The 24,053-nt window shown below is 47.9% G+C and overlaps 1 protein-coding gene across 1 annotated transcript in view; it reads right to left on the reverse strand.

The window, feature by feature from the left end:
* The window catches only part of SLC28A1 (solute carrier family 28 member 1), a 62,269-nt gene that overhangs the window by 24,441 nt on the left and 13,775 nt on the right, over positions 1-24,053 (reverse strand). Inside the window, 6 exon segments of the mRNA XM_032621680.1 lie at positions 1,320-1,445; positions 4,043-4,123; positions 5,521-5,601; positions 15,598-15,666; positions 17,321-17,434; positions 18,091-18,235. Of these exon segments, the coding sequence (XP_032477571.1) occupies positions 1,320-1,445; positions 4,043-4,123; positions 5,521-5,601; positions 15,598-15,666; positions 17,321-17,434; positions 18,091-18,235 (616 nt within the window).

Genomic DNA, 24,053 nt, shown 5'->3' on the forward strand with positions numbered 1-24,053 from the left:
ATCAGTGAGCTTGAATATCTGTTTATCATTTATGAACTTTTCTTTCTTGATCAATCATTAAACTTTTAAAAAACTGTGATTTTTTTACCTTTCACAGGTTTTTCATTTTTATTAGTTAGCTCTGTCAACTTTTTCCTTTACACTTTCGGATTTCATGTAATGCTCAGAATTTTATAAGAAAAAGGCAAGTTGCAGAAAACTGTGAATAGAATTACCTGACCTTTAGTAAAAAAAAAAAAAAGCAAGTATATGTATATTCAGTTATATGTACTTAAATGACTTTTTACACAGAAATATCTGGAATGACATATTTTAAGTCAGTGGTTCCCAAATTGAGCGAGTATCAGAATCACCTGGAAGGCTTGTTACAATACAGGACACTGGGCCCCATCCCCAGCATTCCTGATTCAGCAGGTCTACAGAGGGGCCCAAGAATTTGTATTCCTAACAAGTTCCCAGGTGAAGGTGTCGCTGCTGGCCCACTGAGGACACTTGGAGCACTGCTGTTCTCATCTAGTAAGAGCAGTTATCCATGGGAAGTGGGAGTGAAGTGTTTTGTTTTTTTTACTTTATTCACTTCTGTAAGAAGCAAGAATTTCTTCGATATTTAAGGGGAAAAAAATAAGAACTTGAAAGACTTGCATGTGAAAACACAAACAAGTACAGTATTTTACACAAATGTAATGCATTATTACAAGGCACTTTGTAGGGGACACATTGAAGATTCATCTCTGCTTGCCATGCACTAGTGTTGTGATTGGTTTAAGGGCCTGATTCATACCACTGGAATTTGATTTAGAAATGTACTGTGCTCAGAAAGCTACACAAGTAATCACTGAGGAGTAGAGGAAGGACTTGTGCCCAGAGAGGGTGTAAAGGAGAGGAGGTGGGAAGACGGGGTACAGGAAGAGTAGGACAAAGCTCCAGGGGTGGCCTAGGTCGGGGACTGTGTGTCTGAGTTTTGGAGTCAAGACAGGTCTGGGCTCAAATCCTGGCTTTGGGCATCTCACTTACTCTCTGAGTCTCAATTTCCTCATCCTTGAAATGTGGATATTAAAACACTTAGCGCTTTGCCTCAGTAAGCAGAATACTGGAAACCTTTGCTCCCACTGGCCACGTGAGAAGCCCAAATGGTCCAGCCCACCTGGCCTGCCTTACTCAGGTGAAGCTTCTCCTCCCACCATCACAGCAGCCCTGGTTTAGGACGTAGCCCATAAGAGAAGACCCCAGGTCGCTCTGGCCAGGAGCTGTGTGGGGCTCCCACAAAGGTGGGTTTCAGGTTCTTGGTTTTCAGCAAGCAGAAGGAGGGCTCTACATACCCCAAAGGAGGTGTAGGCGTCCAGCAGGCTGCCGGCAATGGTGGCGTAGCCTCTGGTCATGACAACGTGGATTTCAGAGAGTGTCATGTCTACCAAGTAGGGCTGGATCAGTAGAGGAGCCTCAGTCTGCAAACGGGAAAGATGTCAAACAAGCGGCGCTGGTCAGGCTAGCACGGGCACTTGGGGCGTACCCCCTCCACCTGGGAGTGAGCAGGTCACAGTGAGGGCTGGGGACCCCAGGGGAAGAGACAGCAGGGTGGGGTGAGGACCAGAGTCTGTACTTGGCTAAGCCTCTCTGAACCTCAGCAACAGCCCAGCTCTGTGGAAGGACCCCCAGCCCTTCCTTTGGGCCTGATAACGCTCCCCTGTGTCAAGTGCCTCCCACGTCCAGGCACCCAGCTAAGCCCCTCACACTCATCACTTACAACCTTCTAGGAAAGAAGTGGTCGTCTCCACGTTCCAGGAGAGCAGAAGGTCAGAGAGGTTCAAAGAATTACCTCTGTTCGTGCAAAGGACCAGAGCAGATATAACTCCAAGTCTGAACGTTTAGTGAAGCCATGGGAGTTGCCAGAAAGAAAGGAACTGGGGCATTCGATGGTGTGTTTAGTTCAGGGCACGTGGGGAAGCCTGGAGCCATTTGTTTATTCATTCAATAAATAATTATAGTACATACTATGTTCCAGACTGTGCTATGGAATAGGGATAGAGATGGGGGAGGTGGAGGGCAGATGGACAAGGCAGGGTAAGCAGTGGATCTCAGCAGGCAGAGGCATAATCTGACTTGGGTTTTTAAAGGGTCACTCCAGGGGACTTCCCTGTCTGTCCAGTGGTTAAGACTCTGCGCTTCCAATGCAGGGGCGCAGGTTCGATCCCTAGCTGGGGAATTAAGATCTCACATGCTGGGCTTCTCTGGTGGTGCAGTGGTTAAGAATCCGCCTGCCAATGCAGGGGACACGGGTTCGAGCCCTGGTCCGGGAAGATCCCACGTGCCACGGAGCAACTAAGCCCATGAGCCACAACTACTGAACCCCCGTGCCACAACTACTGAAGCCCACATGCCTAGAGCCCGTGCTCCGCAGCAAGAGAAGCTACCACAATGAGAAGCTCACGCACCGCACCAAAGAGTAGACCCTGCTCGCTGCAACTAGAGAAAGCTGCGCACAGCAATGAAGACCCAAAGTAGCCAAAAATAAATAAATTAAAAAAAAAAAGATCCCACATGCCACACGGCCAAAAAATAAATAATTAATTAATTAAAAATAAATAAATAAATAAAGGGCTACTCCAGCCTGTGTGTGAAGGATGGGTAGGGGCAGCAATGGTGTCAGGGAGAAAAGAGAGGAGGTGATTGTCATGTCCAGGTGAGAGACAAGTGTGGCTCATAGTAAAAAAAAGAAAAAGGGCAGCAGGGCAGGTCTGGGATGTGATGTGGGGCAGAGCTGGCAGGACTTGCTGATGGACTGGATGCAGCTGGGAGCAAGGGAAGCAAAGGAAGGAAGGATGACTCCTTGATTTTTGTCTAACAACCTCATTGAAGATGTTGCCATTTACTGAGAAGGGAAACTCTTGGAGATGTGCATGTGTGTTGAGGGAGGGAATCAAGGGTTCTGCTTGTTTGGACTTGCCTAGTAAATTATCTAAGGATATCCAAGTGGAGGGTCAAGGGGGCAGTTGGATATATATCAGACTGGAGTTTAGGGGAGAGGAAGTATTTAAGCCATGGGGCTGGGGCAATCCCCTGGGGACAGACTGTGGCCAGAGAAGAGAATAGGGCCCAGGCCTGCCAACACTGAGCTTGAAATGATACCACTAATCCTTGAAGGCTCCCCGTCCCCGCAAAAGTTAATTCGCCATTGGAGCTCTTCCGGTTATCGTGTCATATTCACCTAAGATTTGTCTTTTCTCAGCAAAAACCATTGATTACATTTGCAGCATTTTATATAAAATAAATGCTGATACTGAAATATCTTTTTCTCTTTTGCCTCATTTTGAACAACTAAGGGATTTTGGACTATTTATCTCAGAGCACACCTGTCTTAATTGGCTTAAAAAAAAAACCTTTGAAATCTACACAATTGCATCATAGCAAAAAAGATGCAAATATTCTCCAAAGTTTCCTAAACTGCCCAGTGAAATATGGCATACTTTGGCAAGTATGTTTTTTTTGTGACTTACATGTTGGGCAGATAGGCCAGGATTCTGGAACAGTCACCAGAGTCTTACCCCTAGGAGGGTCTGGCCTTCTGAAAGGGACTCAGGACTGATAGTCCCTTCAGAGCCACACTTATATTGGAAAATACATTTTCAGAAAGAGGGAGGGGAAAAAAAGACAAACTGATGTTGTGGAAGGAACCCTGTCCAGGAAGAAGAAGACTTGGATTCTAAGTCCTGGCTTATGTTGTGGGATCTTGGCAAGGCATTCCCAGCCCCAAGCCTCAGTTTCTGCATGTATAAAAGGAGAACATTGGACTCCATCTGTAGGACTTGTGAGTCTCTAAGCTGATGAAGACAGCCTAGGCCTAGAGTGGTAGGAGGTGCCAGGGAGATACTATCCTCCTTGGCATGACCCAGGCAAGGAGTATATCCCCAAATGGAGCATCCCTAGGGCAGCAGCCTTTGGTGACCCTGGGAGAAGGTTTGATTGGCTCTTCTGCTGACTGAATCAGAGCTCTAGGGACCCAGGCCACCCACCCTCCTTGAGGGAAGGAGGCTGCAATACTGACCTGGCTCACAAAGATGTTTCAAGCCACACTCAGGGTCTTCGTGGCCATGGGGCCCATGGTGGCCTGCATCAGCCAGGAGATCTAGAAGGAAGCAGGGTGCTCTTTGTGGATTGGTATCAGCAAGCCCCAGGGACAGAGAGAGTCAGGGGTGGAAGTACCTTAAAAGTCTTCCTTCCAACTCCCAATCCAGGTAGAACTCCCTTACCAACGTTTCCCCAAAGGTCCATTCATCTTCTCCTTCCTCACCTCCATTGATGGGGGCTTATCATCCATGAAAAAAGGACTCCCTGGTCAAATATATTTGAGAATTGCTGTACACACACACCTTGGAGATGACCAATACTTACCAGTTTATTAAAGGCTCTGAGAAGTCCTGCACAAAACTTGTTTAAATTTGTTTAGCCTAGTGTCTAGCTTAGCTTCATAAAATTATTTGACCAAGGGACTTCCCTAGCGGTCCAGTGGTTAAGACTCTGCGCTTCTACTGTAGGGGGCGCGGGTTTGATACCTGGTTGGGCCACATGGCACGGCCAAAATTAAAATAAATTAAATAATTTGACCATGGGATCCCTTTACCTAGTAGCATTTATTAACTTGCTGTGAAACTAGAGTTTTGTGAAAGGCTTTGGGAAACACTGTATTAAAAAGTTCTTTCTTTTAATCAACGTGAAATCTGCTTCCATGGAATTTCTCTCCACTGCAGGTACCTCTCAGGCTGCCTTTTCCCTAACCTTCTATAAGTGTTTAGAATCCTACCCGTAACCTTCTTCACCCTGGCCTTCTCTTTTTCGGCCCTTCATCCCTACTTCCTTCAGCCATTCTATGGAATGTATGGTCTCAGGCCCTTTCAAACTGAACCCACTGATAGTTCAGTTTGTCATAGCCCCTTGGTTGAACACATTCTCCAGATTTGGGGATAACTGTCTCCCTTACGCCATGCACTGTGCACTCTTAACATACCACAGGCTGCACTTCTGGAAGCTGCCTGATGATACTGGTTTATTCTGAGCTCAATCAGCTAAAAATCTCAGAATCTCTTGTCCAATGCTGTCTGTCTCCTGCATCCTGGTTTTGTGCAGCAGATTTTATGAACATAAGCACAGGATTTGACATTTATATCAGCTAAGTCTGGCCCACGTGACCCACTGCTCTCAAGATCTTTTTGGTATAAATTATTTTTTCCCCTAACACTTCTCCCCAATGCAGCCCCAGTTCTGTAAACTTCCCTCCCCCAAAGACCCCACTGGATTTTGGTGCCATTTCTCCTTAGTAGCATGACAAGAGACTCTGTGAAAAGTTGTTTGGTTGGTAGTAGACTCTGAGAGAAGGCTGGGGAGCAGGGGATGCTGGAAGGTCCAGGCCCTCAGAGCAGGGGATTTGGGGAGGGTGTGGGCTTGGGAGCAAGGCATTCTGGGAGAGTGTGGTTCCTGTCAGCCTGTGATTCTGGGAGGGCCCGGGCTGGGACCTTGAGAACTCACCTTCAGGATCACCCACTGCATGAGGCTCACATAGTAGAGAATGGACATGGTACAGATGAAGAAAACAATGATGGGCAAAACCTGCCAGCAAAGAGCACAGACCCTGGGGTTAGAGGCAGAGAGGTGGCAGGGTACCACGCAGGGCCTCGGAGGCCCCAGACAGCCACTTCATCCAAGGGCTTGCCACTCAGAGACCCAACGGGGTCAGGGAAGAAGCTCTGAATTCAGTGCCTGAAATTGCATATGGGGCCTCTCTGGAGGCAGCTGTCCGCTCTGTTCCCCTCTAAACATTGACCATCCACCCAGGCATCCCTTGGGCTGTGGTAGAGAAGCAGGACTTGAGTCCACCACTTTTTATCACCTGCTTCTTTGTCTGTAAAATGGGGAGGAAGTGACTACCCCTCAGGTTGTTGTGAGGGTTTTGGGAGTTGGCTCAGGGCCCAGCACCTTCCTAGCACAGGGTCCGTCCTCCACCCTGAGCTCAATTGGCCCATGACGCTGGCCTTAACCTCCCTCCTGTGCTTCGGGCCTGAATCAGATGCCCTCATCTTTCTAGTGTTCTACTTCCACTCAGTGCCAGTGAGCTCCGAATGACACTCACTGTGGACCAGCCATCTGCGTTTCCTCCTGTCACCCTCTTTCCTATTACCAGGCTTATGACTGCCTTTCACTTACTCCAAGCCTCTTCAATTTCTCCTTCAAAGCTTCCTCATGTCCATTTCCTTCTCCCCAGGGCCTCCCCCTCCCTGCCCCGCACTTCCTTGTTACAGCCTGACTTAGAATAACAAGGATCGGCAACAACTTAAATGTCCCTCAGTGGAGGACTAGTTTGATAACCTATGGTGTGGCTGTGCAGTGGTGCACTCAAAGTCAGGAAACAAGAGTGAGGAACTCACTATGAGTAGTTTGGGGGTGATTTTCAAGATAGATTGTTAAATGAAAAAAGAGGGCTTCCCTGGTGACACAGTGGTTGAGAATCCGCCTGCCACTGCAGGGGACACGGGTTTGAGCTCTGGTCCAGGAAAATCCCACATGCTGTGGAGCAGTTAAGCCCATGTACCACAACTACTGAGCCTGCACTCTAGAGCCCACGTGCCACAACTACTGAAACCCGCACGCCTAGAGCCCGTGCTCCGCAACAAGAGAAGCCACCATAATAAGAAGCCCGCACACCGCAATGAAGAGTAGCCCCTGCTCGCCACAACTAGAGAAAGCCCGCGTGCAGCAACAAAGACCCAACTCAGCCAAATAAATAAATAAATGTAAAAATTTTTTAAATAAATGAAAAAAGAGAAGGTGTAGAACAGGGTGCATGGTGTGCTACTTTATGAGTAAAAAAGGTGCAGGTGGCATTGCAGGTGCTCTTGTGTGGGCACAGATATCCTTAGACAGATATGCAAATGACCAGGAATGGCAGCTGCCTTGGGGAAGGAACTGGATGACTTGGGGGTCAGGGGTGGGAGGGAGATTTACTTTTTACCAAATCCCCTTTTGTACAGTTGGAATGTGCTATCTGTTCCAAATAGCTTTAAAATAATAAGTTATGCAGAATTAGTAATAACATGGGAGCATTCTTATGCTAGAATGTTAAGTGGGGAAGATGGAATATTAAAAGCACAGAAGGAAGGCTGGGAGGCATACACCCAAATAGTCAAGGTAGTTGCTTCTGTGTGCTGGGACTGTGGAAACTTTGTTTTCTTCTTTCTCCATTTCTAATTTCTCACCTGCTCCTATAATTTTCTATAAGAGGTGGACACTTCTCAAGGGAGGGGAGCACAGGCACAGGAGAGCTTTGGGGGCACCTCAGCAGCGCAGTTTTGGACTTGCTGGGTTTGAGATGCCTGTGGGTTTGAGTGGACTGTGGACTGGGAAGGTGGGCAGAAGGGCCGGCAGCTCTGAGGAGAGGTCTGGGCCAGGGCTCGGTTGAGGGCAGGTTGAAGCCACGGGGCAGATGCAGTTCACTGAGGAAATTGCCCTGGAAGAGAAGAGCAGTGGCTGAGGACAGGGCCCTGGGGTCAGCATCCCTGAAGGGTGAGAGAAGGAGGAGGAACGTGTGGTGGAGACAAAGAAGAAACCGAGTGGTTGACGGACTTCCAGGAAGGGGTGCAATGGAAATTGAGGGCAGCTTTTCTAGAAGTGATGGTCCATCAGCTGTGCCAGATGCATCAGAGAACTCAGTAAGGACTGAGATGGATGCTTGGCACCTAGCGATTCAGGGCTCCCTGGTGACCTAGGTGAGAGCAGTGTCAGGAGGGATGGGCACAGAGGCTGGGTATCAGTGAACCAAGGAGGGAGTGGGACATGAGGAAGTATAGAGACAACAGGAGAAGCTTAGCTGTGCTGGAAGGAAGAGGGGCTGCCGAGAGGGGTGAGGGGTGGAGGAAGAGTTGTTTTCATTGTTCAGAAGGAGAGTGTAGAGCAATCAAGTTCAAGCTCTGGTTCAAAATGAATCGGGACTACAGAGTGGTCCCTGATGAGAACAGAGACTCTGCCTAGGCAGCTCCCCTGGAGAAGAGAAACAAGGCCTGCTGAGGTTGTTTTCCCTTTCCCGTCCCAGATGAATGCCGCGCGTTCTGTCTGGATCTGCTCCACTTGACATCCCTGTCACCAGCTTCACTGCATGGGAGTGTCACCTGACAGGGAACGCAGGCACTGGGTGGAGCAACGCTCTTCCTGCCTTGTGACTCCCCATGGCCGCCTGGTGCTGGACACACCCCCTGACACAAGGGTGGTGACAGCATCCTGTTCTCCCTGGGAGAAAAATGCAGAGAGGATCACGTACTGTCTAGACTGCCTGTTCAATTTATCACACGAGGGACCACTCGGCAGCCTGGCAGGTTAGCACAGATGGCTCAGACCAGCAAGGAGAGGGCCTGGGGCAGCGGAACCCGACTGCAGAATTGGGACTTTCTCCTGGCAGCAACCAAGAGACATTTTCTAGCTGGGAGATGGGGATCTTTGGTGGAAGAGAAGCTGGGACATTTAATACTAAATAAGGGCCCTGAGGCCAATATGATCTGACAGTCCAGGAAATACCCTTGGGCCCTGTAGCATGTGAGATGGCGGAAGACAGGGCAGGCAGCTGGCTGTGGGAAGAGGGAGGAAAGTGCCATTAATTCCTACCGCTCGTGCACTATGCAGTCCTGCTAGGAGCCAGGTACACAACGTGTGGTGACTCACGGATCCTCAAAGCAACTGAGGTCAGTGTAAATCCACTTCACAGTGGGGACACTGAGGCTGTGAGATGTTGGTTACCTGCCCAAGGTTACACACCTGCAAAGAGACAACCACTAAGCAGGTTGCCAAGGACCTACCATGACCCTGAGGAGGTTTGCCCTAGTGCCAGTCCTGGAACCTCATTTCTTTGTCTTCAGGGGAGGCATCCCCTCCCAGGCAGAGCCTCAGCCCAGGGTGTAGCAGCCTCGAGTAAGTCCTGACTACCACTTTGTGGAAACTCAGAGCAGGCCGGTCCTGCTAGTACCAGCACTCACCCTTACTCAAGGGAAAAGGAAAGTATAGCGCCTCTAAGCCAGTGGTTCCCAAAGGGTGGTCCCTGACCAGCAGCATCACCTGAGAATTTGTCAGAAATGCACATTCTGAGCCCCACCCCCAGAGTTTTAGATTCAGTAGATCTGGGGTGCACCTGAGAGTTTGTCCTTTCCCGATGCTGCTGGTATGTGGACACCACACTCTAAGAACCACTGCTGTAGAGTCTAGACCAGACTCTCCAAGCAGACGCCATCTTCTTCCCAGGAAACAGGCTCTGAAGGCAGGGCTAAACCCACTCAGGGCCTGGTCCTGCCGCTTCCTCTCTATGGAGGGAGTTGAGCCAGGGCTGCTGACGCCCTCCTAAGGCTGTCCCAACAGCTCCCAAACCCCCAGCCCCCAAGGCCTAAGCCCTGTCACTAGCCCCAGGCCGCAGTAAACAAAAATACCCAAAGCTGGAAAATTCCTCGGAGGACACTGCTGCAATGTCCACCGACCTTGCAGAAGGAGGAAGGGACTTACTCCAAGGCCACATAAGCTGCGCATGTCTCCTGATTTCCTGCTTATGCCATTCCCTTCACCCAGAATGACCTCACCAGTCTGCCCCCATGCCTGTCTATCTCTGCCTGTCAAAGTCTCCTTCAGAGGCCTCTGCAGATGCCACATTCTCATAAGATCTCTCCAGTTCCATCATCCCATCCCCCTCCTTTCAGCACCCACCCCGTCTCCACTTCCCTTCCATTCCCTCCTCTGGAAATCACGCTCACTACAGCTACCAGTGACCCCTTAATGGCTAAATCCAATGGCACCTGTCAGTTCTTCTCTTACTTGATGTGTTTTTTTCTGGCCAAATTTGGCGCTGATGACCACTGGGGACTGCAGAGGCTGCATCAGGCAGACACCCTGAATCCCTTGGGAGATGAAAACACTTTCTGCCTAGGGGTTCCTTGGGGAGAACATTTCATCAGCACTGCTGAGCTTCGTGAGTGGGTGCGTGTTCCAGAGGCTGGAGTGATAGCGAAGGAACAAGTGAGCGAGTGAACATGTGCTCCCAGGTCGGCCAGACCCAGGAAGGTGTGGGAGTGTGGGGGGGAGGCGATCATGTGGGTGGAAAGTTACTAGAAGGGAGATGGAGCCAAGGTGGAATGACTAATTGAGACCATACAGCCAGGAGGTGGCTGCCACGTCGACCGTGCCAGAGGACACTGAGGGCTGAAGGAGTCCCAGGGAGATTCAGCTTCCTGGAGGAGCAATGAGCTGGACCGTGGCCCAGCAGGAAGCAGCTTGGATTCTGAAAACCTGAGTGAGCTCAGAGATTTCCCCAGGCTGACATGGGCCAAAGACCTTGGACTAGGGCCACATGACTCATGGAAAGGACGGAAAGAAAACTCTTGAGTCTTCCATTCGACTCAGCACTAGCAAAGTTACCCCCAGCTTGAGGATAAGCCCCACGCTCGGCAAGTGTGTGTGTCTGTGTGTGTGTGAGAGAGAGAGAGAGAGATAGGCAGGGGCGCAGGGTGTGAATGAAACTTTGTGATTAGTAAATCTTGTTGAGAAAGGGAGTTCTGTGGCCATGGAGTATTTGTCTTAAGTCCTCCCTCATTCCCACACGCCTTTGCTAAGGAGACCACTGGCTAATAATACACTGGCCAGGAATTTGTGCAGAGGAGGACAGGGCCTCCCTGGGGCCAGGGAATAGTTGGCGTTTGACTAGGAAATGCTAAGCCTGGTTAATGATAAACTCACCTCTCCTGTTTTTATTCTCTTGACTGAACAGCCAATCTCAAAGTCTTTAGCAGCTATTAACTGGTTTTAAATTTATCATTGTTGTTATTAGGGATGCTTTTTGTATTTGGAAGGGATACCTGATGTCACTGACTTCTACTTAGAGTATGAGGAAGAAAACATCGCTTAATTGAAGTCCAACAACCTGGTTCTAGCCCTGCCTCTACCTTAACTCACTGCACAGTTATGCCCAAGTCACTGCTCCTCTCTGGGGCATGGTTTGACCATCTGTAATATAAACAGGAGGCCCAAAGATCAATGAGCTCCCTCCTAGCCCAACGGTCTATGAATGCATGGTTCTGAAGGGTGATTCGGGGAGAGATGCAAGTAGCAGGTGTGTACATATTCTTCTAGAAAGGGAGGAGAGACACACAGCTAACACTGGCGAGGGGATGGACAGAGCAGCAAGCCAGGTGATACTTTCTTTGCTGAACTGGGAGAGAAGTTGAGTGGTGGCTCTGGTGGACGGCAGCTGCTTGGATGCCCCTTCCCTCACTTCTTTTGGTAAAAAAATTGACTTTCCTTTAGGAAACCACCTCTCCTCTACTCTCAGCCCAGAGGCTCCAGGTTTGGCCCATCAAAGTGAGGTATCTTCCCTGGCTACAGTTCAAGGATGGCATATACCCCAAGCCAGGCTAAAAAGAGCTTACTCTTGGATTTCCTGCTGGAACTAGTGGAAAACAGCCTCTCTCTCTCTGCTAGGGTTGCTAAGTTGGTAGGATGTAAGCCTGGTACCTATTTATCACAACCTCAAGAGAGCCTATCCAATACTAAGACTAAAGCCAAGTCTAAGAACACAGAACCAGGATATAAGCAAGGCAAATCCCAGGTGATGCTGCATACCTGGATCCAGCAGGACCTGAAGCCTCTGGATTTCTCAGTTATCAGAATTAATCTTTCTGTTTGTTTGTTTTCTGTTTAATCTTTTGGTTTAAATCAATTTGAGCTGTGTTTCTGTCGTTTACAACCAATGAACTCAGGAGCTAAGCACCCCGATCAGGAAGTATAGCCTAGACTCCCAAATGCGGCCCCACGTTACAGCTGGGAGGGACTCCAGATCAAAGGGTCCATGCCATTGCTGTTTCTCCCAGGCAGGTATGCTATCTGCCACGTGTGCTCTGCTCCTATACTAGGCCACAGATGCTCACCTAGAATAGAAGGGCACCCTGAAAACAGAGCTAATCCAGGTCCTACAGGGAGCTGTCTGCCTTGTTTTCTATAATGGGGGGTTAATAGTACCTGCCTGTCCTAGGCAATAATCCTTCAAATGGTGAGTTTCAGAGGGTGGCTTCCACTCAGTCAGAGCAACTGACTCCCTGGCTTTGGGTGGGAACATGAGACTCCGGTCACTCCAACTTCAGTATCCCCTGCCCTGGCCTTAGCGATTGGGTCAAGAATGGTCACATGACCCAAGGTAGACCAATCCAAAACCCACCCTGGGATTTTTTAACTTGAGCAGGCAGAGAAGAATTTCCCCCGTGCTGGGTGACATGCATGTAAGAATGAGTATCTGGTGTTGCTGGGGGCCAGGAGAAGATCTGGTATGAAAGAATGAAGCTAATACCCTGGGATGAGCAGAGATTCAAGGCTGAGGGCCTTGAGCCTGGCAGCTCTGGGGCCCTGGTTCCAGCTGGCACCAGTTCTACCTTGCCTTCCAGTTTGTGAGCCAAGAAACAGTCCTCCCTCTCTCCTCCCTTTAAAGCAAGTTTCAAATGGGTTTCTGTCCCTTTCAACCAAATGAACCAAAGATATACTGTTTTCTTCTAAACCAAGGGAAAAACAAAGATCCAAGGTCTGAGACCCCTTCGTTACCACTGTCTACCAAGGAAAGGGCTCTGATATCAAGGCACAGAAGTGAATAAGCAAGAGCAGCGGGCTTATTCCAATCTTGATTCCAATCCTCTCCAGCTTTATGAGCTTTGCACAAGCAACAACCACTCTGAGCCTCAGTCTCCTCACCTGAAAAAAGGGGATAATGATATTCTTTTCCCCATAGGGTTGTAAAGGTGAAGTGAGTGCCTGGCATAGAGTCCTTGCTCCATAACTAGTAGCTGTTACTATGACTTCCTTCTCCCTAAGCTTTTCTTCACTGTTCCACCAGAATCTCAGGTCAGAGGGGGACAAAATTGTTTCTAGGGGCCCTGGATCTTGCTGCAAAGCCTGTGTGTAGCTTTTGGCTCTAGAAGGTTGGGAAGCTCTGGCCTCTGCTGGGGAGGTTTGGAGAAAGAAGAGCTCAACCCTGGTTTTGGGCCAAAGGACAAGCTGCTCAGGACCACACAGTCATGGGAACGGTGGCCCAGCCAGGGGGAGGCTGGCTGTGTGGGAGCCCAACCCATAGCCAGGGCCTCAAAGAGCCAGACGTTCCCAGCAGGCAGAGAGACTTCCCACTTGCACAGAAGAACCATCATTTATCCATCTCATTCATTCAGCAAAAAGCAGTGTACCAGGCACTGGACAGGGCTTTGCAGGGCTCAGGGTCAGTTAACCGACACCAGAATGAGTAAGACCCAGGCTTTGTCCTCAAACAGCTAAAAGTAACAGCTGCAATGGGTGGAGCTAAGTGATGAGCTTCATAGAGCAGGTCTCTCAGCCGCACACCCCCACTTCGTTCCCCACGGTGACCTCTCTTCTGGACTGTGGCAGTCTGGTGGTCCCGGAGTCATCACCTGGGTGTGAGGCAGCCTCCCCACTGGTCCCTTTTTCCAAGCATCCTGGCTACAACCCTTCCTACCTACTATTGAAATCACAACTGTCCCAAAGCTCCAATCAAGTCCCTCCCTGCTCAAAAGTCTTCAATAGCTCCTCATTTCCTGGGGACCAAATCCAGGCGCCTCAGCCTGGCATTTAAGACTCTTCAAGAGACAGCCCCACCACACTTGTAGTTTATCCTCCAATCCATCCTTTCCTTCAAATAGCTTACATGCCCGTCGAACTGAACTACGCCCTGTACCTTAGACAGCCCAGAACTTTCTCACCTCCACGCCTTTGCCCAGCCATTTCTTCTTCCTGACTATCTCTGTGCCTCCAATTTTTTCCTGTCCTAAGGCTCCAATTCAAATGCCACTTCCTTAAGGGGACATCCTCACTGTCCTTATTTTTTAAAATGTCTCCCTAAATGGACTCCCCAGACACTTTCCTTTGTGCCAGTTACACTGGAACCTGGCTGCCTGGGGAGGTCGAATCACAGAGTGTTGTAGTTTGCCTTGTAAAGTGTGAGAAGCCACCGCCGCTGTTTCTCTGTCTGGTGGACAAAAGAAGTCACCCTGGAGCAGGACTTCACTGCTTTTCCCTGAAACCTTGGTGGCCCCTACTTGGAAATGCAAATGTAAAGGGAGCAGCCCTTGCCCGCCTCTGCCCTACAAGAATGGTGTTAGGGAACCTTTGGAGGGGCTGACAGAGGCCTACACAGAAGTGATCCTCTCCCTACACTGAAGTGATCTCAGAAAAACATGATGGACAAATTTGTCCTGAGAGGACAGGAACCTGGTCCCTCCCCATTTCCTCCTAGGGCTGACATTATTGGAACCCCTTAGATGGAGTGGATGTTTCCCAGAGAGCTGCTGGCGCAAACAGAGACCAAAGCTCCCGGAGGACCTCACCATGATTCAGGGTTGGGGGTGGGCTGGAGGTGTCTGGACTCGTGAACTGGCTTGACACCCAGAAGTCCATGCCAAACCCATGGCTTGGGCTGGAAGCCTCTGGGTCCCAACACCCCCAAGCAGGGTGGGGAGGCTCTGGGAACGATGGCTGAGTAATGGCGAAAAGCAGAAATCTCTGGAACCTACGCGTGGGATCCTGCACGGCAGCCCCATGGTTACTGTGGTCCAGGACGTGCTGGAGTGGGCAGCACCAACTCCCATCTGTGCTGCTATGGTAACAGGGCAGAAACTGGGGCCAGCTACTGGGTAAGTGGGGCCCACGTCTCCGTCTCTCTCTACCTGGCATTTGGAAGTAGAACTTAAGCCTGGAGCAGCCGCAGGGTCCTGAGACAATGTGGATGTGAGGCAGGCAGAGGAGCTACCCTCGAGATCTTACTAAAGGAGGCACTTGGGTGCTTGGGCGGTCAGTTGGGGAAAGAAGAAATATAACCACAGTTGCACCCCGGAACAGTGAAGCAGTCACACCATCGCATACTCGGCACAGCCTGCCTTGTTTTAAATTACAGTTAGGGCTCTACCAGTACACAATAAAGTCTTTCAGTCTTTATCTCAATTTCCCCTATAATATTTTGCACTGCAGAAGGCACACAATACATTTTTGTTAGAAGGAGGGAAGGAAAGAGGGAAAGAAGGAGGGAGGGACTGTAGGTCTAGGAGAGTCCAGAGGAGCGACTTAGAGCTTGCAGCTGGACTAATAAGGGCAGGCTTCCTGGCAGAGGTAACCTGTGAGGGGTCTTGAAGGAGGAGTACCCTGAGAGGATCTTTGGAGCGTAAGCGTTCCTGGAAACTGTCCTTTACAGTTCTAGGTCCCTGCAGCATGTCAGGGGCTAAGGTTATAGCAGGTGCTATCCCCATGTCCTCACCCTCTCTTCTTGTCCTCAGCCTCCCAGCAATTCTATGATTTGGGGATTCATTTATTTTTTGGAAAAGAATACAGATATATCTTACTTTTGCAAGTTTTACAAAATATACTGAAAACATACCCCCAGGTGAGTGCATTGCTGGGGCCCCTCTCAGGACCCCGAGGCTTAAGCCTCATTAGCTTCCAGTAGCAAGGCTCTGCCTGCCGGAGCCCTCCCCCTCCACCTGGGCTGGAGCGGGAGGGCAGAGGCTGTTAAAGGCTTTACGGGCCAAGAGTCAAGCTGACCTGAAATGCAAAGGCATCCTTGACCAGAGCCTCCCCAGACAAGAAGCTGGACCTGTAGCTCAGGAAGATCTGAAAGGAGAAAACAAAACATGGAGGCTGCAGGACTAGTTCCGCCCAGGTCGTGGGCTTTACAGGGGCCAGGGCACCATGTGTGTCATTAAAGCCACACTCATGGGCACCTGCTCCTTCCAAGCACGTCCTCCAGAAGAGACACATTTTCAATAAATTGTAAAGAAATACTCAGAGATGAGAGTTGTTAGGACAAGAACGATAAAGAAGAGACAAAGGAGGAAGCAAACAGTGAGCTGCCTGGAGAAGGATGTCAAAGGTGGTGCCCGCTGTGTCTGCTCACTCCCCTCCCCACCGATGTCACCATCCCGGGCTCCTGGCCTTGGTGTTGCAATCTGGCTATGCTTCTACAAGAGACCTGTATTTAGGACCAGAACAAGCACTGTGACTGCAGGGCCAAGTCACTTCAGTTGTCCAGGCCTCAGTGCTCTCATCTATCAAATGAGGGGTGTACCCAGAGCAGCCACTGTCTTTTCCTGCACGACACCCATGCAGATACCCTTGGCGTGCCCTCCTTCTCCCTGTAGAGAGCACATAGAAATTTGAGATGGTGAGAGAGGGGTGAGTATAGGATCAACCTTGTGTCCTTGATAATGTATATTTTAAAAAGTAAATCATGGGACTTCCCTGGTGGTCCAGTGGGTAAGGTTCCACGCTCCCAATGCAGGCGACCCGGGTTCAATCCCCGGTCAGGAAACTAGATCCCACATGGTGCACTAAGAGTTTGCATGCCGCAACTAAGAGTCTGCATGCTGCAACTAAGAAGTCTGCATGCCATAACTAAAGGTGCTGCAACTAAGACCCTGCACAACAACAAAATGATTTTTTTTTTTTTTTGGTGGTACGCGGGCCTCTCACTGCTGTGGCCTCTCCCGTTGTGGAGCACAGGCTCCGGATGCGCAGGCCCAGCCGCTCCACGGCATGTGGGATCTTCCCAGACCGGGGCACGAACCCGTGTCCCCTGCATCGACAGGCGGACTCTCAACCACTGTGCCACCAGGGAAGCCCAAAATGAATATTTTTTTTTTTTTTTTTTTTTTTTTTTTTTTTTTTTTTTTGAGGTATGCGGGCCTCTCACTGTGGTGGCCCCTCCCGCTGCGGAGCACAGGCTCCGGACGCGCAGGCTCAGCAGCCATGGCCCACGGGCCCAGCCGCTCCGCGGCATGCGGGATCCTCCCAGACCGGGGCACGAACCCGTGTCCCCTGCATCGGCAGGCGGACTCTCAACCACTGCGCCACCAGGGAAGCCCTGAATATTATTTTTAAACACACATATACACATACAAAGTAAATCATTTGCAATTTTTAAAGCACTTTTGACTATTCTAAGTTCCTTTTGTTATGACCACTGAGGGCCACATGCCTTGTGGGCTTTCCCACAAGGAACCTACCTGTTTTGAGACTCTCTTCCACATCAGACCCAGCCTCTGAAAGGACTGCTCTGTCTGGGCAGGTGGCACCAGGCCTGAGAGAAGGAGCAGCTGCAATGCTCAGCCCCCAGCTGCCCAGCTGGTCTGGGGCCCCATACACACCCACCATCCTGGTCACAGTCCCTCTCTATGTCCTCACAGCCCACCTCCCTCCAGCAGAGAGGCTTCTCCTCCATTCCCTGGAAACCCAACATGCCCTGGGCAACTGCACCCCATGTACACACCTGGATCTGGTCGCCCAGCCACTGAAATGCAATAAATCCTGGTTCTGTTCTGATGACGAAAAGTCCAAGTGCAAACTGTAGTACAAGACCCCAGGACACAGCCCACCAGGATACCTGCCACCCGATAGAAAGGTCCTGGTGAGTTCAGCTCCTCGGGAGATCCACAGGGAACAGTTGGGTGAGGGTAGAGGGCACAGCACTGCTGAGGGGCTATGGGAGATTTGGCCAGTCTGTAGGATGAGGGCTGGACCCAGCCAGAGCTCTGGGCCAGTTGCCAATGGTTACATTCCCCATGAAGTTCAGAATAGGCCACACTTGGCAGCAATGTGCCTGGGAAGTGGGCAGGGGTAGAGCAAGATCTAACCAAGGAGTGTGCCATGGTACTTGGTCCTGGGTCATCACAGGGTAGGTGGAGCTGGAGTTGTGGCATCAGTGTCCGGCTTCCATGTAACTTTTGTCTGTCTGGATCCTCCCCCATCCCTCCTATATAGTCAGGGCTCCCAGCCACTCTGACCCCACTCTCTCCCTCAGTGCACTCTCCCCACCCCCACAGAAGGGAGCTGGACTCCTAAGGGCTGCTGCTACCTCTCAGCATTTAATGACTCCTTAGCAGTGATCCCTACACCCAGGTGTGCATCAGGATCTCTGGGAGGCTTGGCTGGAGTCTGGGGGAAGGTGTTAACCACACTGTGAAATGGTGGCGGGGGGGACCTGATATCAGAGAGAGAAGGGGCTGCCGCCCACTCTGGACCTGATGGCTAAGCACTCACTGCGCGGTGATGCTTGGAGAAGGCAAAGAGGAGGCTGATGAACATGCAGATTCCTCCGGACACCAGCTGCTCAGGCCGCTGAGAGGTGTCCAGAGCCGGCCATAGGATCAGGGCCAGGAAAGCAGCAAGGGCTAGAAAGGGCTCCCTGCAGGAGAGAGGCAGAAAGTCATCACTGTCAGCATCTCCTCACCCCCACACAACAGCACCCAGGGCCCCAGAGAAAGGGTACTCAGGGCTGGTGAGGGCAGAGAGAGAACGCTGTGTAACCTCAGACAGGCCACAGAGCCTCTCTGAGTCTAGTTTCCTCATTGGGTAAACAAAGCCAAAGACACCCCATTTCTCAAGGTTGCTGAGAGGACTAAATCAGAGGATGTGTGTACTCAGCTTAGCATGGTGCCAAGCACATGGCTCCATCAAGAGGCAGGAATTCTCAAAGCTGCAATGATGCTCAGCTCAGCCCAGCCTCTGACCTTGCCAGGGTGAGGTGGGGCCTGTGTGGGTCAGAACTCAGCACCATGGACCATGGGCTCTGCTCCCCCAAAGCCCAGAAGCAGTAGTGTCAGTCTGGAATGCCGAGTTGAGCACCTGAGACATAGGGCTGGATGCAACTTTTACAGCAACACCTCCCTCCCTGGGGCTGGGATCTGCTTGTCCAGGAGGCAGCCTGAAACGTTCAAGAGCCCAGGTCTGGGTACTGGGTGTTCAAGGTCTAGCCCCGACCCAGTCTTCAACTCACTGGGTACTATAACCACAGATAAGGTTCACTGAGCACCTATTATGTGCCAGGAACTACGCTGGGTGCTGAGAGACTTCCAGTAACTGTCCTCATCTTAGAGATGAAGAAACGGAGGCCCAGGAATTTAAATGACTTCCCCACAGCTCCCCATCTAGAAAGTAGCAAAGCTGAGATCGTAGCCCAGGCACTGTGGCAGCAAATCTATTCCCTTAACTAGTTCTGTACACGGTCACCAGCCGGTAAGAGGAGGACCCAGGACCTGAAATCCATCAGGCTAACCCCAGAGTTGACTGTTTATTTTTGGTGTGTTTCCCAAACTCCTATCATCCCAGTTCCATTGGCACGATCTCTGCCCTGTCTCTGTGCCACCTGTACTATTTTCCTTGAAGTTAACTCATTTTATAAAAACTGAAACGCATGTTTGGGGTTTTATTTTTTTTTGGAAGGGGGTTGTTTTTAATAGCCTTATTAGAGATATGATTTTTTTCACTGTTTATTTTATATTGGCGTAGAGCCGATTAACAATGTGATAGTTTCAGGTGCACAGCAGATCGACTCAGCCGTACATATACATGTATCCTTTCTCCCCCAGACTCCCCTTCCATCCAGGCTGCCACATAACATTGAGCAGAGTTCCCTGTGCTCTGCAGTAGCTCCTTGTTGGTTATCCTTTTTAAATATAGCAGTGTGTACATGTCAATCCCAAACTCCCTAACTATCCCTTCCCTCCACCCTTCCCCGCCTGGTATTAGAGGTATGATTGACATAATAAATAGAACATGTTGAAAGTGTATAATTTGGTAGTTTCGACATATGTATACACCATGAAACCATCATCAGTATCACAGTGAGCGTATTATATCCATCGCCCTCAAAAGCTTCTTCATACTCCTTTGTAATTCCTTCCCTCATCCCCAGGCAGCAAATGATCTGTTTTCTGTCACTAGATGAGTTTGCAATTTCTAGGATTTCATAGGAATGGAATCATACCGTACATACTTTTTTTGTCTGACTTCTTTCACTTAGTGTAATTATTTTATTTTGAGATTCATCCACGTTTTTGCATGCATTCATTTCTTTGTATTGCTGAGTAGTATTCCATTGTGTGGATATACCACAGTTGGCTTATACATTCACCTGTTGATGCACATTTAGGTTGTTTCCAGTTTGGGGCTATTGCGGATAAAGCTGCTATGAACATTCAAACATTCATGTGCAAGTCTTTATGTGGACGTACGCTTTCTTTTCTCTTGGGTAAATACTATAAGTGGAATGGGTGACTCATATGGTAGATCTAACTTTTTAGGAGACTGCCAAACTGTTTTCCAAAGTCATTGTACATTTTTCCATTCCCACCAGCAGTATGTAAACGTTCCAGTTCCTCCACATCTTTGCCAACATGGTTGGTATGGTTAATCATTTGAATTCTAGTCATTCTAGCAGACATATAGCAGTATCTCTTTGTGGTTTTAATTTGCATTTCCCTAATGACTAATGATGTTGAGCATTTTTCCATGTGTTTATTTGCCACTTATATATCTTCTTTAACTAAACATCTGTTAAAATATTGAGCCCACCCTTAAACTGGGTTTTCTTATTATTGAGTTTTGAGAGTTCTTAATACATTCTGGATGCAAGTCCTTTGTCAGGTATATGACTTTCAAAGCTTTTCTCCTAATCATAGCTTATGTTTTTATTCTCTTAACCAAGTCTTTTTGAAGAGCAAAAGTCCTATATTCTGATGAAGTTTAATTTATCATTTAAAAAATGGATTGTGATTTTGGTTCTGTATCTAAAAAGTTTACTTAACTCAAGGTCACAAAGATTTTCTCCTACGTTTTCTTATAGTAGTTTTATAATTTCAGTCTTTACATTTAGGTTTATGATCTATTTTCAGTTAATTTTTTAATATAATTTGAGGCATGGATCAAAGTTCCTTTGTTTCTCTCTCCTCCTCCTATTCTTCTCCTCCTTCTTATTCTACATATGGATATCCTATTGTTCTAGAGGAATTTGTTGAGATGATTATTATTTCTTCACTGAATTGTCTTAGCACCCCTGTCAAAAACCAATTGGTTATATATATGTAGGTCTATTTCTGTACTCTCTATTCTATTCCATTGATCTGTTTGTCTGTCTTGATGCCAATACCACATTGTCTTGATTACTGTAGCTTTATAAGTCTTAAAGACAGGTAGTGTAAATTCATCAACTTTGTTCATCTTTTTCAAAGTCGTCTTGGTTATTCTAGGTTCTTCACATTTCCATATGAATTCTAGAATCATGTTTTGATTCCTATCCCAAAAGCCTGCTACAATTTTGATTGAATACTCTTAGAATCTATAGATTAATTTGAGGAGAATTGATATATTAAAAATATTGACTCTTTCAATCCATGAACTTGGTATTTTGCTCCATTTATTTGTCTTTAATTTCTCTCAGCAATGTTTTGTAGTTTTCCATGAACAGGTTTGCAGGTCTTCTGTCAGATTTATCCTTAAGTATCACATATGTTTTATGCTATTCTAAATAACATTTATAATTTTAATTTATGATTGTTTGTTGTTAGTATATTGAAATACTTTTGTTTTTTGTATGTTGAGCTTGTATCCTTCAAACTTGCTAAACTCACTTATTAGTTATACTAGTTATTTTGTAGATTCCATAGGATTTTCTATGTAGACAATCCTGTTGTCTGTGAATAAAGACTTCTTCCTTTCTAATCTACATGCCTTTTATTTCTTTTTCCTACCCGACTGCACAAGCTAGAACCTCCAGTACAATGCTGAATAAAAGTGGTGAGAATGGACATTCCTACCTTGTTCTTGATTTCAGTGGGTAAGCACTCAGTCTTTCCCAGTTAAGTATGAGGTTAGCTGTAGATTTTTGGTAGCTGGTCTTTATCAGATTGGGGACGTTCCCTTCTATTCCTAGCTTGCTCAGAATTTTTATCAGAAACGGGAGTGGAATTTTGTCAAATGCTTTCTCTGATTATGATGTGCTTTGGTGTGGTTTTCTTCATGTTTCTTGTGCTGTAGGTTTGTAGAGTTTCTTGGATGTCTGGGTTTATAATTTTCATCAGATTTGGAATTTCTTGGATATAATTTCTTCAAGTATTTTTTCTTCCCTCCTTCTCCTTTGGAGATTTCAATTACTTGTCTGTTTGCCTACTTAATGTGCCATGGTTAACTGATGCTCTGTTTGACTCTTTCAAGTTTTTAAAAAATTTGTTAGGTAGAGCCTGGGCAGGGTTTATTCTGTGGTTAATTTTCCCCTATTACTGACCCAAGATCTTTCTTAGTACTCTAAACAATATCTGGTGAATTATGAGGTTTTCCACTCTGACTTTTGAGAGCAAACACTATTCCTGACCCTGTGAGATCTCTGGGCACTGTTCTCTAATCCTTTTCAGTGGTTCTTTTCTAGGCCTTGCATAGTTTCCTCACACGCATTCACTGATCAGAACTCAGTTGAATACTGGAGGAGAGCCCTCTGCAGATCCCGGGAGCAGATACACTGCATTGTGAACTCTAGCCACCTTGGCTTTCCTGAAGTCCAAGCTCTGTCTTTTCAACTCAGGAAATCTACTGGCCCCACCTTAATGCCCCTTTCCTGCACTGTGGCCTGGAAACCCCCTCAATGCAGTAAGTTGGGGCGCTCATAGAGCTCATTTCATTTGTTTCCTATTTCTCAAGGATCACTGTCCATTGTTGCCTGATGCCCAGTTTCTTAAGAGCCATATACTATTTGTTCTGGTTTTTTAGTTGCTTCAAGCGAGAGGATAAACCTGGTCTCTGTTACTCCATCTTGACCTGATTTTGGAAGCCGAAATCAAATGCATGTATTTTAAAAACAGTTTATTGAGACAAAATTCACATACTATACCATTTTCCCATTTAAAGAGTATGGTTCAGGGCTTCCCTGGTGGCGCAGTGGTTAAGAATCTGCCTGCCAATGCAGGGGACACGGGTTTGAGCCCTGGTCCAGGAAGATCCCACAGGCCGCGGAGCAACTAAGCTTGTGTGCCACAGCTACTGAGCCTGCGCTCTAGAGCCCACGAGCCACAACTACTGAAGCCCGCATGCCACAACTACTGAAGCCCATGCACCTAGAGCCCATGCTCTGCAACAAGAGAAGCCACCGCAATGAGAAGCCTGAACACCGCAACGAAGAGTGGCCCCTGCTCGCTGCAACTAGAGAGAAAGCCTGGGTGCAGCAACAAAGACCCAACGCAGCCAAAAATGAAAATTAATTAATTAATTAAAAAAAAAAGAGTATGGTTCAATGGTTTTTAGTATATTCACAGGGTTGTACAACCATCACTGCAATCAACTTTAGAACATTTTCATCAGCCCAAAGAGAAACCCCACACCTCTACTCACCACCTCCATCTTCCCATCCCCCTCCAGCCCTAGTCAGTCACTAATCAGCACTTCCCTGGTGGTGCAGTGGTTAAGACTCCGAGCTCCCAATATGGGGGACCCGGGTTCAATCCCTGGTCAGGGAACTAGATCCCACATGCATGAGCAACTAAGAGTTCATATGCCACAACTAAGGAGCCCATGAGCCGCAACTAAGGAGCACACCTCCCGCAACTAAGACCCGGCACAACCAAATAAATAAATAATAAATATTTTTAAAAAATCACTACTCTACTCTCTGTCTCTATAGATTTTCCTATTCTGGACATTTCATATAAATGGAATCCTACAGTATATGGTTCTTTGTGACTGGTGTCTTTTACTTAGCATAATGTTTTCAAGCTTTGTCATTATTGTAGCATTTATCAGTACTACCTTCTTTTTATGGCCAAATAATATTCCATTATATGTATAGACACAATTTATTCAGCCATTTAATGGTTGATGGGCATTTGGGTTGTTTCCACTTTGGCTATTATGAATAATGATGCTATGAACACTTGCATATAAGTTTTTGGATATATGTTTTCATTTCTCTTAGGTATATACCTAAGAGTGGAAGTACTGGGTATGGTAACTCCATGTATAATATTTTGAGGAACTGACATTGTCTTCTATTGCAGCTGCATCGTCTTACATTTCTTTTAGGAGTGTTATGAGGGTTTCAAATTTTTTTGCATCTTTGCCCACTCTTGCTATCATTTATCTTTTTTGTTATAGCCATCCTAGTAGATGGGAAGTGGTATCTTGTTGTGATTTTTTTTTTTTTTTGGTATATAATTTACAAATATTTTCTCCCATTCTGT

This window comes from Phocoena sinus, chromosome 2, assembly GCF_008692025.1.
Source record: "Phocoena sinus isolate mPhoSin1 chromosome 2, mPhoSin1.pri, whole genome shotgun sequence".
Classification (NCBI taxonomy): domain Eukaryota; kingdom Metazoa; phylum Chordata; class Mammalia; order Artiodactyla; family Phocoenidae; genus Phocoena; species Phocoena sinus.